This window comes from Microchirus variegatus (assembly GCF_963457635.1).
Source record: "Microchirus variegatus genome assembly, chromosome: 16".
NCBI classification, from domain to species: domain Eukaryota; kingdom Metazoa; phylum Chordata; class Actinopteri; order Pleuronectiformes; family Soleidae; genus Microchirus; species Microchirus variegatus.
The window spans coordinates 23,131,661-23,147,348 of NC_139817.1; the positions used below are offsets into that span (position 1 = coordinate 23,131,661).

Sequence of the window (15,688 nt, forward strand, 5' to 3'; positions counted from 1 at the left end):
TTACTGAGCAAAGGTTGTTGTCACTGTTGCCTCTGTGTTTGCAACAGTTGAGAAGTGGCCTCGAGGCAACATTGGTCGGTAGTGGGCGTCGCTGTGTGCGCCCACAACAGTCTCCTCTCGTCTTTTCACATGATAACATTCACTTGTTAATATTTTCCTTAAACTGTTCAGCGCTGTGCAAAAGTCTCAGGTCACCAGCAGCTTTGTAATTCTGTGATTATTGGCATTTGGATAAGAATAATGTGACCAAAAGTTGGTCTTATAATATTATAGCAAACTGTTAATGAATTAATTAGGGTTCTACTCCAGAAAGCACTATATATAGCACTATATATGTATATCTATGGCTATATAATATAATATAATATATATATATATATATATATATAATTTAATATAATATAATATAAAATTAATTAATTAATTAATTAATATTTATATAATATAATATAATAATAATAATATAGTATATAACTGACAGATTGATACATATAGAGACACAAATTAATTATTTACTGAAAATAAAAAGCCAATTATATTCAGGGCAAGAAATAATAATAATAAAAAAAAAAAGTTCAATCTCTGGGGTTAAATTAAGATGAATTAAAGTAAAGTAAACATATAAGTAAGTTGAAAAGAATATACAAAATACAAGTTTTAAATAATAATTATACAATATATAGAACAGCAGTTTAATCCAGGACGGTAATGGTATTATTTAAAGCCAGACATATTGTTGTATAAAAGTGTAAATAGTTGGAGTAAAGTCGTCGTTAAATGGAGTTCTCCTTTTCAAACATGTGACGAAAAGGAAATGTAAATATTATTATATATTAATATTATTAATATCTACAAAACAGCCAGGATCTTGCTATAAGTTTAATTGTTATTTTAAAATGCGTAATTATACCGTTATACTATTATTACATTAGTACGTTTATGGCCAAAACACACGGATGTTAAGATAAAAAGGCTTCTCTTCCTCATACATGTGAAAAGACAGAAATACAGTGAGTGTTTTTTGTTGAAAATACACTCGAGCATCAGCAAGAACTGCTACTCACTGAATATAATATATAAATATATGGTAACAGAAATGTGTTACTTGGTATTAACCTGTAATTAGAAGGTAAGAACAATGGCCAAAATACTGGGTAATTATCCAGTAAATTATAAAGCGTTATTATATTAATGCTTAAATTACATTATATTAACGCTTATATTACTTAACGCTAAACTGTAGAACTGCAATCTGGTCATTAAAATGATTACAAATGGGATTTCTTTCTGGGTTTTTTTCCTTTGGCGTCCCTCAGTCCAATGTTGGGTTCCTAAATTGGCCTCAGGTATCAGAACTTTGAGAACCCCTGCTCTAATCAAAGCCACATGGGTCAAAGGTCACACAGAGACCAGTGGGGGGTCCTACAGTTATTCTTCAGTGAATATTTTGACATAAACTATAAACACGCACAAGTGTTTGAGTACATTTTTAAGACGGTTTCTCGACAGGAAAAGAGGGAATTAAATGTAAACACTTTTTATTATTATTATTATTTTCCTACAGTTATCTTGGCGAAATTGTGAGACAAAAAAAAAAAATGTGCATACTAATTGTATTAAATATCTCTCTCTTTGGCATGCATGACACTTCTTTCGACAACACAAATTGGCGGAATATTCCCACAGCTGGATTCATAGTGACACTGACATACAGTATAGCACAGAGGGGGCACAACATTATTACATCCACAGTCAATACAGGTCACATATGTCATTCCTGTGGTACGTTCTCTGTAGGAGTGCAGTATTCAGGTCATTTAATGCAGGATTTACTCGTTACAGTGTTATTTGTGTTAACAGTTAGTCAACGGTTCAGTAAATGTTCTCTGAAAGGAAAGAACAGTGGCTTTGTGGACCTTTGGTGTTATAAATAAAGGGCTACTGGAAAGTATTTAGCATCTTGGGTCGGTGGACGTCGCCGTTAGAAGCTGTGTTGGATTTTTAGTAAAAAGGTTTCTTGAACATTGTCATTCATGGAACCGAAACAGTACCTACGACGAGTCAGGCCCGTAGGACCTGCCTACAGTTAACTGTATTGGGTGGCATTGGAATTAAATACACCACTACAAGAAGTAAAAAAAACCTCGCATAGATTTGGACACGATCATCGAAGAATCAATCGCTTGTGTATGTAAGTAGATCAGGGGTTCTCAAAGTTCTGATACCTGAGGCCAATTTAGGAACCCAACATTGGACTGAGGGCCGCCAAAGGAAAAAAAACATAAAGAAATCCCATTTGTAATGATTTTAATGACCAGATTGCAGTTCTACAGTTTAGCGTTAAGTAATATAAGCGTTAATATAATGTAATTTAAACATTAATATAATAACGCTTTATAATTTACTGGGTAATTACCCAGTATTTTGGCCATTGTTCTTACCTTCTAATTACAGGTTAATACCAAGTAACACATTTCTGTTACCATATATTTACTGGGTAAATAGCTAGTAATTGGGGGCTGTAGCTACCTGCTTATTACCAGCTTATAACACAATAATACACTAAAATTCACCATATAGAAACCAGGTAAATACCCAGTATTTTTGTTTACACTTATTGGTCTGTATCCAGTAATGTCCAATAAACATTTAACAAGCTTAGTCGCTCCTGGATTAAAACTATCAACTGTTATTCATTGCGGGGCCGCCAGACATGTTTCTGCGGGCCGATATTGGCCCCCAGGCCGCACTTTGAGAACCAATGAAGTAGACTGAATGGCTGACAGTCAAAATGCCTCTTCAAACATAAATCTAAAGCGCCGCGATCGTCACAGTTTTCTAACATTCGACTTAAATTGGAACTGGAACGCTTTGAAGTAGGAGCTAGTACAGTCCAGGTAGGATAATGTCCCACATCCCATTTGTTTGGATGGGCTCTGGAATGCAGCATTAGCTTATGTTACTGTTTAATCTATAGATCGTCATTCACAACCTGGATAGATGTGGATGGTAATGTAACCCGGACGTATGGCAAGTGGAGATAAATGTGCAAATCCCCCGTTACACGACTCTTCTCTAACTTTGGGTAGCTTTTGGAATGAAGTTTACGTCTGCCGCTACATCATCTCCTCTCTCTCGTACCACAGAGAATGACATACTCTGTAGCTGCTGGACAACCAGACTGGCACAGTGAGAAATCACAGATGGTCACACGGTTACAATACAGGTGTGATATTGCCACATATGTTCCTTGGTGGAGCACCGGCGTCACACAGACATTCCACGTATACGGTATAACGTCTAACGTAACACACGCTGAGTCGTCGCTCAACAGCGCAGCGATATTTTACACCATTTTTCTAGAGACATTCACTCTCTCACCCCCGACTTTTATCGCACAATTTGTTTTCCCGCGAAAACTTGCGGAACACTTATGTTAGCCACGTAGAAGATGAGACGAGACATTAGTAATCTATCCACACAGGAAGTTGTTTAGAGAGAATTAAAGTGCAGAAACCTAAAGTGGAACAATCATCAGCTACAGCAATGTTTGCCTCACTTGAACTGGAGACTTTTCAGGAAGAACACTTATTGATTGAAAGTGAGGTGACCCTCGCTCCGTAACATTCAAGGAGTTTTAATTCCAGTTTTCGTTCAGAGTTTGGACGCGTCAGAAGATCTTAGACGGTCCTGTGTTGCAACTGCAGTCCAGTAATAGGAAAAGGACTCGACATCACATTCGGGTTGCGATCGTTTCGTGATCTTAGCGAGACATCATTCGCACAAACTCTGAGGGGAAAGGAGACAAGGGAGCGGTGATGAAATGCAGCAGCTGCACCACGGTATTTAAGAAGCAGTCTGCGAAAGCTGCTTTACCTTCAAAGTCAACAAGGCCGTCGCCATTCAAGTCCACGTCCCTCAAGATATCTTCTGCTTCCTTCAGACCCACCTGGACACAAGAAAACAACAGGTTGGCAGACATACGTGGACGTAAGTCACCATACCAGGAAGTGTTTGCAGACTCTGACGATCTTTACCTGTTGGCCCAGCAGCTTTCTCATCGCATCTCTAAGCTCAGATGTACTTATGGCACCATCACCATTGGTGTCAAACTGAGAGCAGAGAAACAACATCAATAAAAAAACTTTCAGACAAGGATTGCAGCTAAAAAGAAAATACATTTTAAACAATAAAACAACACGGTGGAATAAAAAGGAACTAGTTGACTTCTTTCTTTTAAGAATATCTAGTGTGCCGGCTTCCCTGATATCTAAACCCCGTATTCTTTTCCACGTACAGTCCCAGTTTGTGGAAACGCACCATAAAACTGGACTAATATGCTCACTCTTCCTGGTTCTGGTTAATAAATGAGCAGAAGAGTTTTGGATTTTGGAGCTGAAGTCTGTCAGTAAAAAAGTACATTTGCAATTGTCAAGACGGCTTAATTATCTAGTTTTTTTGAGCATCTTTTTGATTCATAAACAGTCGCCGGTTCGCAACATCCGGACACTCTTACCTCTCTGAACGCGTCTTTCAACTCCTTAATTCCGATCATGTCTGCAGTCTCAGCGAGGAGCTTTGGGCCCATCAACTCGACGAAGTCTTCAAAGTCAACATGTCCTCCCACTTAAGATAAAAGAGAGATTACGTTGGATGTTTACAAAGTGTACGCATGACATCTAAATATTAAAAGAAAGTTAAATGCTTACAGTTCATGTTTATCTGTTGGCTCAGTTCAATCAGCTCCATCTCTGTTGGCATGTATCCCATCGTTCTCATACAGTTTCCAAGGTCTTTGCAGCTGATGAACCCGTCCTTGTCTTTGTCAAACTCTTTGAACGCGTCGCGCAACTCTGTTGAGCGAGAGCAGGAAATGAATTTAGTACAATCGAACAAATCGAACGCGTCACTCGTCTTCAGTGAGACGAAACTCACCGTCCATTTCTTCTGGCCTCAGCTCTCTGTCCTATTAATTTAAAAAAACAAAAAAACATTTGATCAAAACAGATTCATAACTCGAAAAAGAACACGCACACATCGTAACAAAACAGACGTATCACTGACAAAGCTGTGACTGGAGCAAAAAACCCAAACCTAAATCAACAGTGTTCTCCACAGTAGTCCTGATAACAGTCTGTGAACCTGGACCTACAGCATCTCACAACACGATGGCCAAAACCCCCCCAATTAAAAATAGTCTGATTCCCGTAAAGCATTGGTTCTCAAAGTGTGGCCCGGGGGCCAATGGCGGCCCGCAGAAACATTTCTGGCGGCCCCGCAATGAATTACAGTTGATAGTTTTAATCCAGGAGTTACTAAGCTTGTTAAATGTTTATTGGACATTACTGGATACAGACCAATAAGTGTAAACAAAAATACTGGGTATTTACCTGGTTTCTATATGGTGAATGTTAGTGTATTATTGTGTTATAAGCTGGTAATAAGCAGGTAGCTACAGCCCCCAATTACTAGCTATTTACCCAGTAAATATATGGTAACAGAAATGTGTTACTTGGTATTAACCTGTAATTAGAAGGTAAGAACGATGGCCAAAATACTGGGTAATTACCCAGTAAATTATAAAGCGTTATTATATTAATGCTTATATTACTTAACGCTAAACTGTAGAACTGCAATCTGGTCATTAAAATGATTACAAATGGGATTTATTTCTGTTTTTTTTCCTTTGGTGGCCCTCAGTCCAAAGTTGGGTTCCTAAATTTGCCCTCAGGTATCACAACTTTGAGAACCCCTGCCGTAAAGTATGACTGGGATCCATAAGCCTGAAGTTTATAGAAGAATGTGGCTGTTTCTGTTCCCCCCCACCACCCCCCAGCTCTTGCTTGCGATGAGCACAACCTTTAAAGGGCAGAGAGAGAGAGAGGCAGACATATCCCAGAGCCCTCAGGGGTTAACAGCAGGAGCCATGTGAAGTCTAAACACCACAGTGAGTGCTGACGTCAGGCCTGTCTGACCGGAAACACGGAAGGTAATTAAACCCAAATACTGCATTAAGCAGCCAGTGCACGCATGCATGCACTGCACCACCAGGCTTTATCTGTTTATCCCTGCAGGTTCTTTATCCATCACCATTTACCCTGACATGTTTTAGGTTATGTGCTTATTCACTGATGCCAGTCTGCTAAATATGGGGTTGCAATAAAGATTCTGAGCTTATAGGACAATGTAAACAAGTGCACTTTTCAAACTCCACTTTTTGTGAGAAATACAGACGTCTGCATCTAAAGGCAACAGTGGACTAATAGAACATCACTACGCCGCTACAACGCTGCTATATAAAGGTCCAGTATGCAACATGTATTATCTGTTGGCAGAACATTAACTACTCGCTTTGTGCGTGTGATACATTTTCAAAGCTTAAAAATAAACATTCCACCGCCCGCCGCCTTCAGATGGTGCAAAACGCTGCACGTCTTTTAACTGGCACACATCAATATGAGCATCAGCAGCATCAGCAGCATCAGCCCGCTGCACTGGCTGCTCATTAATACATACATTGATTTTAATTTTTTTTAAATCCCTTAATGGCTTTGCCCTCTCCTGCATCTCTGAGCTGCTACACCCTAAAGCACATCCACCTGCCTGTACCTCTTCTTTATATAAATCTCTTCTCAGTGGCCTTTGACACTTTTTAGGCTGTTTACGTTATTTTATTTGTTTTTATTGTGTTTTGTTGTATGGCTTTTACTTTTACCCATTTTTTGTCATGTCATTTTATCAGTTTTTAATATGTATTTTATTTTTTATTCTCTACAACAATTTGGTCCAGGGCTGACAGATTTTGAATAAATATCTAATCGTGATTATTTATTTACTTAAAGTGCAATCGCGATATGAGAGGTAATTGTGGTCATTTTTACATAATTATTCTCATTTTCTTTTCAATAACATATTCAAAATGATAACTGTCTGATATCTGTGCAGATCTGTCAGAAACAAAGATGTGAGAATGTGACGTGTATAGATCCAATCCACCTCCAAGCACCAGTTTAAACAAACTAACTGTTTCCAAAGTGCTGCACAATAGGTAAAACAGAGATAAAAAATAAAAACAGAAATAAAATAGAATGATAAAATAGAAAATGTGACACAACGAAACAAATACAGTCACATAAAAACACATAAAAAAATATAAAAACATATAAAACACATAAAATCAACGCTCTACGTGGTGTTAAAAGCCAACGAAAAGAGGTGGGTTTTACGTAAGACCAGACAATAATTCATCGGTAATCGGTAAAACGGTTATTTGACCCACATTTCGTCCTCATTGGTCATAATTGTTCAGTCCTACTTCGGTCCACTGTGGTTGTTCTAAAGTGCGTAACGGATAACGCTGGAGCGGAGTGGAACTGGCAGTGTGTCTGTGTGTACACGATGACACAACGATGGTGATGAAGCAAACACAAGGCTGAGATGTAAACGCGTCGATAGAGTGCCGCGGTTTGCCAACTTTCCGCTCACCTCTCATAACTGTTTACGTGCCGTTGCTGTTACAGACTGGCATCTCACACCTATACACTGTCACAGGAACAGTAAACATGCTCCGGAGAACACGGGAGGGTGACCTTAAACACCACAGAACAGACACGCAAAATACTCTCCTATTAGCACACATTATTATTATTATTATTATTATTATTATTAATAAGGTTTATATAGATAGGGACAGATACAACAGTCATCTGATGCATGCACCATAGTGTTTTTAGCTAAAGCTAATTCACAACACTTTTGAATAAAATAAAAATACAGGTTGACATTATTTAATAAAATAGAGTAAAAGGAGAGTAGTATACACAAGAGAACACAGTATAGAAGCTAAATATGAGCACGATATTGCTCCTGAATTAGCCAAAATGTAGTGTTTCTTTTGAAGGTGGCTAAAGTTCAGGTGTTCTGGCAGAGAATTCCATAATTGTGCCTCTTAACGCTGCTCGGGTGGTAGATCTATGACTTTGCTGTTTTGTAATTGTTCTGCAAAGGGGTGGAGGAGCGGTGTTGAAGCCATCAAATGGAACCATTTACACGAAGAATATTCATATTCACATCACCTTAAGGCTGGGATGATATGTTTTTGTCATTAGTATTGCAATACTTCAATTCAATAGTATCAATAATAGTAATTTTCCAAGTAGGGCTGTCAAAATTAACGCGTTAACGCAGGATGATTAATTTGTGGAATTAACGCACTTTCTCACTTTCATTGTATAGGTTTTAAGTTATTTACAGTATTTTATTGTTCTTTACATTTATATTTTCACATACTTTATTTATCTCTCCGTTCCTACAACGATATAAAGAGAAAATTCGATTTTTTCTGGCACATTTACGGATGGTAATTAATCGTGATTAATCGTGATTAATCCACACCTACCCTGTGATTAATCTGATTAAAAAAATGTAATCTTTTGACAGCCCTAATTTTAAGTTAAGTGCTGCATAGCTGGTCTGCTAATAATAAAATAAATAGAAAAGAGCCTCTCTATAAAGGACACAAATTACTTCAAATTACACCAAAAATCATGGTTTACAGAAAACAAGCTGGTAGAAATAGTCTTAAAAATATGCTGATTCTGTTGCACATCATCCAAACACACACAGACGGCACGTTTTAAAGCTTATATCTTAAGGACTTAAAGAATAAAATCACTGCACAGATGAACACAAGGTGCAACAGTCTTACCGTCCTCAGAGAACAGTCATAGCAGTGTCCCACGCCAAGAGATAAAAGAGACACCGAGAAGCAAAACGGGGACTTTTTCTCGGTCAAGTTAACAGTTTGGAGATTAGGAGGAGCGCGAAAAACTCTGGTTTCAGTGAGACCCATGAAGCCTGGGAAAGAAGTGGAAGAAGCTCAGACGTAGCAAAGCAGCACCGCTAACACAGGGACAGAGACTTGTGAGAGTGAGAGTACTGGAACGAGGAGGTATGACTATGAAAGGACAAGAGAGTCTGAGATATTGTACACAAGGGGAAGGGGATGTGAGGGATCTGGTGTGTCAGGCGTCAAACAAACACAACAGCTGCACCTGGCAAAGTAACCTTTGACCCCACACACACACACACGCACACACACTGACAGTGTTTGCTGTGTCTGTACTAGAATCTGTGCCATGCACGTGCACAAGAACACACTGTATGTGAGGAGGACTCATGATGTTCCTCCTCACCTGCACGCTCTCGCTGCTGCGTGCTAGGCAAATTTTTTTTCCGGTTTGCAAACGTGAGATTTGCATGTGCACCTTGTTTTTCCTGCTTTTTTCCCCCCTCCCTTCCCAACACCATCATCACATCATGCTGTGCCCTCTGCAGCCCGGAGACAAGGTCACTCTGACCTGCAGCAGCAGCAGCAGCAGCAGCAGCAGCAGCAGCAGCAGCAGCAGCAGCAGCAGCAGCAGCAGCAGCAGCAGCGGTCGATCGCGAGAACACTACTTTGTAACCAGAGAAGGAAAACAAACAACCGTGCAACATCTGCGTCTCTCCCTAAAACCAATTTTCCCTGTCATTGAACTCGACCGTCTCATCCAAGACCTTTTTCAGGTCACGCTAATGTTTTGCACAGAGCTACTCACTCACTCACTCACTGACTCATGGGATATTTGTGGAATGAGCATTCATTTCATACTATTCTGACGCCCAACGTGTTCCCACGTGAGGCCTAAAACGACGACTCCCGATCAGGTGAAAACAGGAAATGCTGCACATAAACGTTTCAATGCGGCGACGTGTGATGTGTAACTCAAAGTGGCAGCAGACTTCAGGTCTGTGAGCTAAAATTATGTAAAAAACCACGTCACGGATGCAAGCGTTTGCAGCTGAACTACTTTCATTTGCACAAATAGATCTGTGACTGAAAGTGGAGCATCCATCTGCAGAGAGAATATCAAAGTGCCTGCCCCTCAAACACAACACAACACAACAGCCATCTGTCTTTGACCTAACGTGCACATTAGCACATCAGACATTTCCACCTCTGTGATGCTTTCTCTGCAGAAACACCCACTTTCCAGAGACAAGAGGGCTGATTGGCAGAGGTTCCGTAGGAGGCTGCATTGTGTTTTTCAAATTACATAACTGTGTGCAGAATAAGCTTTCAATTTCCATGCAGTAATAATAAGGTTTGCAGACTGCGTCAGTTCTCTATATTGTTTTGGAACATGGAGTGTGTCAGTGGAGCAGGAGCCACTTGAACCAAACGACAGTAACAACAATAATGACGGTTTTCAGCTCTGCAGAGCATGAACATTTGAGTTTAAAACCTGCTGTTTTAAGTAATCTGAATTATAAACTCTCCCATCTTTACATACATTCAGGATTAGGTTTGGGCTCTGGCTGTCACAGCATGTCCAGGTTCATTAATAAGACTCTTGAATCATGAGATGATTAAAAGCGTTATCTAGATATCGCTGTTTTACCTGCCCAAAGAGTGAATTGAGGATGGTGCGCAAATTGATATCGGATGTAGAAGAGGCTGCACTGGACCTCCGAGAGCGACGGGATGACCTGCTGGACAGCGGGACCAGGGAGCAGGAGGACGGGGAGGGACTGGCGCCCTGGCCGCCGCCACCGCTGCCTCTGTGGGGCAAAGTGGCCCCTTTGTGGCCCCTGGGTTGACACAGAGGAGCCCTGTCATCGTTGCTGTCTGACAGCGAGGGCACCCTGGGCACCGCCGGGCGCGCGTGAACGTGACTAGGACGCGGATGCTCGGGCTCAGGTGCTCCCGCCGGAGGCGCGCGCTCCTCCCGGTTGTGCGGCTGCCTCCTGCGGTGGTGGTGCCGGTGTGCGGGTTTGGATGACCTGGTGCCGCCGCGCTCCCTCACGCTTCTGCTCGCTTCGGCGTTTGGCGCGTCGGGAACTTGGCTGTGAGGGACATGCGACGTGCTCTTGTCCCGCAGCGTGGCTGCGTTGTCACCGCTGTCCTGGCTGTCGGTGACGGTGGGGTGGCACAGGGGTCTGCGGGCACTGGTGTCGCAATCCTCGGCTTTGGTGCTGCTGCTGCCGCGGAGTGCGGCGGGACGGTGGTGATGCTGGTGCTGGTGCTGATGCTGACTCCTCCGGCTCTCTCCGGCTGCTTTCTCGGGGAGATGTGTCCCTGCTTTCCTCGCCACTGCGGATGATTTCAGGAGGGAGGTGGTGGATTCAGATTTCGGGAAGGATGAGCTCATAGCTGCGGATCTTTAGCCCGTCTGTGTGCGCTGATCCTCGGCGTCATACACCGTTTCCTCCCCATGGTCGAGCCACATTATCCCGCAGAGCCTGTACGCGCGTTGACTTGGGGCTACATTTCACCACCTGATTGGTGTGCGCAGACTGAGCGCGCGCGCGCACACACACACGCACGCACACACACACACACACACACACACACACACACACACACACACACACACACACACACACACACACACACACACACACACACACACACACACACACACACACACACACACACACACACACACACACATTCTTGTACTTGCTGCATACTGAGGACCAGCATTTCCACTTTATAAATCAACACAATTACAAATATCTACTTCATGAATGACATCTACAAAGAACTACTGGTTGCAGTACCATAAAATGTCTGGAGGTGGAGCCCCAGAGCAAAAAGGGCTGGAAAACTTTTTCGATTCTTTTTTAAAAAATTTAATTTTTGGTCCAAAATTTGACAACAACATCACACTATATTATGTCATCCAAAAGTTGAATTAAATTTTGAAAAAAAAAATTTGGTCCAAATTTTTACAAACAAAATTGGACCCAAAATTTTACATTTAACGTCATACTATACTATGTCGTCCAAAAGTTGAAAAAAATTTGGTCCAAAATGTGAAAAAAAATTGACCCAAAATTTGACCAAAAATTCATACTATACTATTTTGTCCAAAATTTGAAAAAAAAATTTAGCCCAAATTGTTGGTCCAAAATTTGACAAAAACGTTATACCCCTCTATGTCGTCCAAAAGTTTAAAAAAATGTAGAAAAAATTTTTTTAGAAAAAAAAAAAATTTGACCCAAAATCTTACAAAAAACATCATACTATACTATGTCGTCCAAAATTTGAATTTCTCTTTTGACAAATAGTATAGTATGAGTATGAGTAAAGCATGTTATAGCAACCTAAGAAAGTGATTCCAATGAAAACAAAGTGAGGACCGGCCAACTCTGTAAAAATGACCTCACTTTGTTGGTTAAAAACCCTCACTGGTCCTCAGTATGCTGCAAGTACAAGAACACACACACACACACACACACACACACACACACACACACACACACACACACACACACACACACACACACACTGCGTCACCTTTTCATTGATGCGAATCTCTCTCTCTCAGACAAACGTGTCCTGACTCCTTTAGAAAAACTAATATTTGTAAAGGTTTGGACACATTGTTGGAAATCAATATAACATTCAATTCTGTTTCAAACTACGACGATTGCTTTCATGATGGTTTACACACATTGCAACACTGCAACTAACAATTATTTTCATAATAATGAATCTGTTGATTATTTTCTCGATTAATCGAGTAACCGTTTAGTCCATAACATGTTGAGAATTATCGATCAGTGCGTGTCAAATCTGGAAATGACGATGTTCTGAGAATAATAATAATAATAATAATAATAATAATAATGCATTATTATGCATTAAGGTCTTGAAAGAATGTCTTGTTCTTGTCCAAAAACCAAAATGATTCAGTTTTATTGATTTCTGAGTCATATGGAGCAAACAAACCCAATAGTTGATTATCAAAAGAGTTGACGGTTAATTTAGAAATTGATTAATAATCAATTAATCGTTTCAGCTCTGCTCATTTTGTTCCACAGCATCTAACGAATGCCTCTAAAACTTGAATTGGGTTAAGTTTAAACTAAACTTTATCTAAAGGTTTAGTTTGGATATATCTGATGACCTGTTACATGTAATAAATATTTAGTTTATACATGATATATACATACTGTGTACTATCATGGAGGTGAACAGTTAGACCTGGATCAAATCTGAGCCTCAAACATATCCACTTCTTCAGGAATAATGTTCTGCCTCATAACACATACAAAAACACACATAGATAGTGACTCACTGGCTTTACAACTATATGACGCCACTGCAGTCAGCCTCCTGTAGATTTCCAATCATAGATTTCAAGGGTTCTTGCAGAAGCTCTCGACTCTAATCAGCTGTTCTTGTGAGGCTCCTCTCAAAGGCAGCAGAACACTGACCACCTCAAGCAACCATCACATCTGCAAGAGTGCAGTTTCCCGCAATCATTGATATCAACACCCTCAATGTTTCCTCTACAACTCATTTCCAGTGACACTTATTTAATTCCACTTCAGTGCGTCTTTCTAGCATTGTGAGTTATGAGCTCCTGAAGCCTACAAATTGTGCCACCCTGCTTGTGAAGTTTGGTGTGATCTGCTGCCCTCGTGAGGACTAGTAGAGTCTGTGCAGCTGGATGTAATTATTTGACCGTTATAACTTTCTACATCATTGTCTGAATCACCTGTAAGAAAACACTAAACATCATCAGAATTGTTAGTGTGGCTCTGTCCTTTCCTTTTACAATCCCCACTTAAGCCATAGAGTCCAAGCATATAGTGGACGCGTACTTTAACAAAATCTCCGTAGAGCGTTCTTCATTTTGCTCACTGTTTTTGCTGAAAAATGTGTCGTACAAAAGTGCATTATAAGTAAAATAAAGTAAAAAATAACAGTCATTCAAAGCACGGTCAAAAACTAGTGTGCTCTCAGGACTCCACAGCTTCAACTAAAAAAATCTAACAAGCACAGGCAAGCCTGTTAACTCTACGGCCAATCAGAGGCCGGTGCTGACTGCACTAATTGAGAAACTTAATTAAGCCTGATGCAAAGAAACCATGGAGTCACTTATATGGCTATCAGGCAGCCCAAGATACGGGCAGAACTTTTCTTGTAACGAGATGGTTGCTGGTTCAAACCCTGACAGGCAAAAGGCCTCTGAGCAAGGTACATAATCCCCACAGCTCCCCATTTATTGGATTAATTGGACACTCAGCCACCATGGGGGCCCGTCCTAAACCCAAGTCTGGATAAATGATAGAAACACAAACATTTCTTAGCTTTTTTGTAGTATTTCTTTTGCGCAGACCAATTCTGTGGTGAATACACCCAAAATGACACACTATAGCTTCAGACCATTGGTTCTCAAAGTGCGGCCCGGGGGCCAATGGCGGCCCATAGAAACATTTCTTTGAAGCTTGTGTCTTTTTTCAAGCATGATGTGCAATCAACTTTGAGAGCGAAAGCTGCTGCTGTTATTATCACTGACACTGTTATACTATACAATTAATCATTTGGTCTGTAAGACAACAGTAGTTAAAACAACGGTTATCCTACAGTACAGTCTCCATTTTCTCGGCATGCAAAACATGTCTTTGCTGTTAAAAATCCAAGATCCAGATCAGTAACAACAGCTGCAGTCTTCCATCAGTAAGACTTAGATTTGAAATATTGCAAGGACATTATATGATCTGGCTGCAAATGATTCCATGAATCTGAACTGTAGTTCATTAGTAACCATTGTAACTTAGATAAGAGCGACACCTGGTGGAGTGAAGCTGGAGTGCATCATTTACCCAAAATGGCCAAAATACTCAGATGAAGTTCATTGAGTGTTGGCCTAGTATAATAATAATAATCACATACAGAGTACAGTGATGAGTACACCTATAATATGTTAAGTGTTTCCAGACAAACACGGCTGACTGTCTTTAAAAAGGTGATATCAGAGGAAACACCTCCATTTTGTCAAGAATGCCAGATAATCAATAAGGCAAAAAAGGCTCATACAGCTGATTAGCAGCTGTGTCTCTTACTTCTCAGTGTAAAAGAACCATCGTGGAAGGAGATACAAGAGGTGGTGGAACAGGTAAGAGCAGCATCGGCCCCTGATCCTACCAATATACTTCTTCACATACCTTATGAAGAAATTCTCAGGCAGTAAATCTGAGGCACGAAGCAGAGCAAATGGGAAAACCTCACAGCAGTCAGAGAGAACCTGGCATTTATAGTAAGGTCTGTGCAGAAATGGACATCTAACACCATAATCCCAGAAGGAGAGTGCTCACACTGAGCAGTGGAAAAAAAGGCAAACCCAAAGGAAAAAAAGAACCATGATCTAGACAGAGTTGAGGAACCCAGAGGAGAGCACAGGAACCTCCCACAAAACCACTTGGATGGCCTGCAGAGGCTCAAACCATTTCAAATCTCCTTCATACTGAGCTGCCTACGACACTAGCCCCTCACCTGCAAATCTGCACAGATGGAGCCCATGGCCAAGTGGAAAAGGAACTTGGGTTGTACCTAGAGGGTTGTCGGTTCCAGTCTCACTCAGGACAAAGGCCTGTTGTACCCCTGCAAAGTAAAGTACCCAACCCCCATTGGCTTCCCAGGCGCCGCTCGGTGGCTGCCCACTAATCCTTGGAAGGCTCCTTAATCGTTTCCCTAAGGGGAATAATAAAGTATAAAGAAAACAAAACATGGTTGTGTGGCCAGAGCGGAACCATGGCACACATCCTGTTGAGTTGTTAAAGCAGGTATAGATTGTGTTGCTTGGATAAAGTGCTTCAGATGCTGGCAGACGTCACGGAGCATAATCAACAAGTT

At 40.8% G+C, this 15,688-nt stretch overlaps 1 protein-coding gene across 1 annotated transcript; it reads right to left on the bottom strand.

Moving 5' to 3' along the window:
• Nucleotides 1–3,763: 3,763 nt before the first annotated feature.
• Nucleotides 3,764–11,189, bottom strand: LOC310938651 (uncharacterized protein; the record flags this gene model as incomplete). The annotated part of the gene is made up of 7 exons (XM_083903197.1): nt 3,764–3,789; nt 3,877–3,949; nt 4,038–4,112; nt 4,517–4,626; nt 4,710–4,853; nt 4,936–4,966; nt 10,440–11,189. 7 exons carry the CDS (start codon nt 11,187–11,189, stop codon nt 3,764–3,766), a joined length of 1,209 nt encoding a protein of 402 aa, XP_083759323.1.
• Between the last annotated feature and the right edge of the window lie 4,499 nt (nt 11,190–15,688).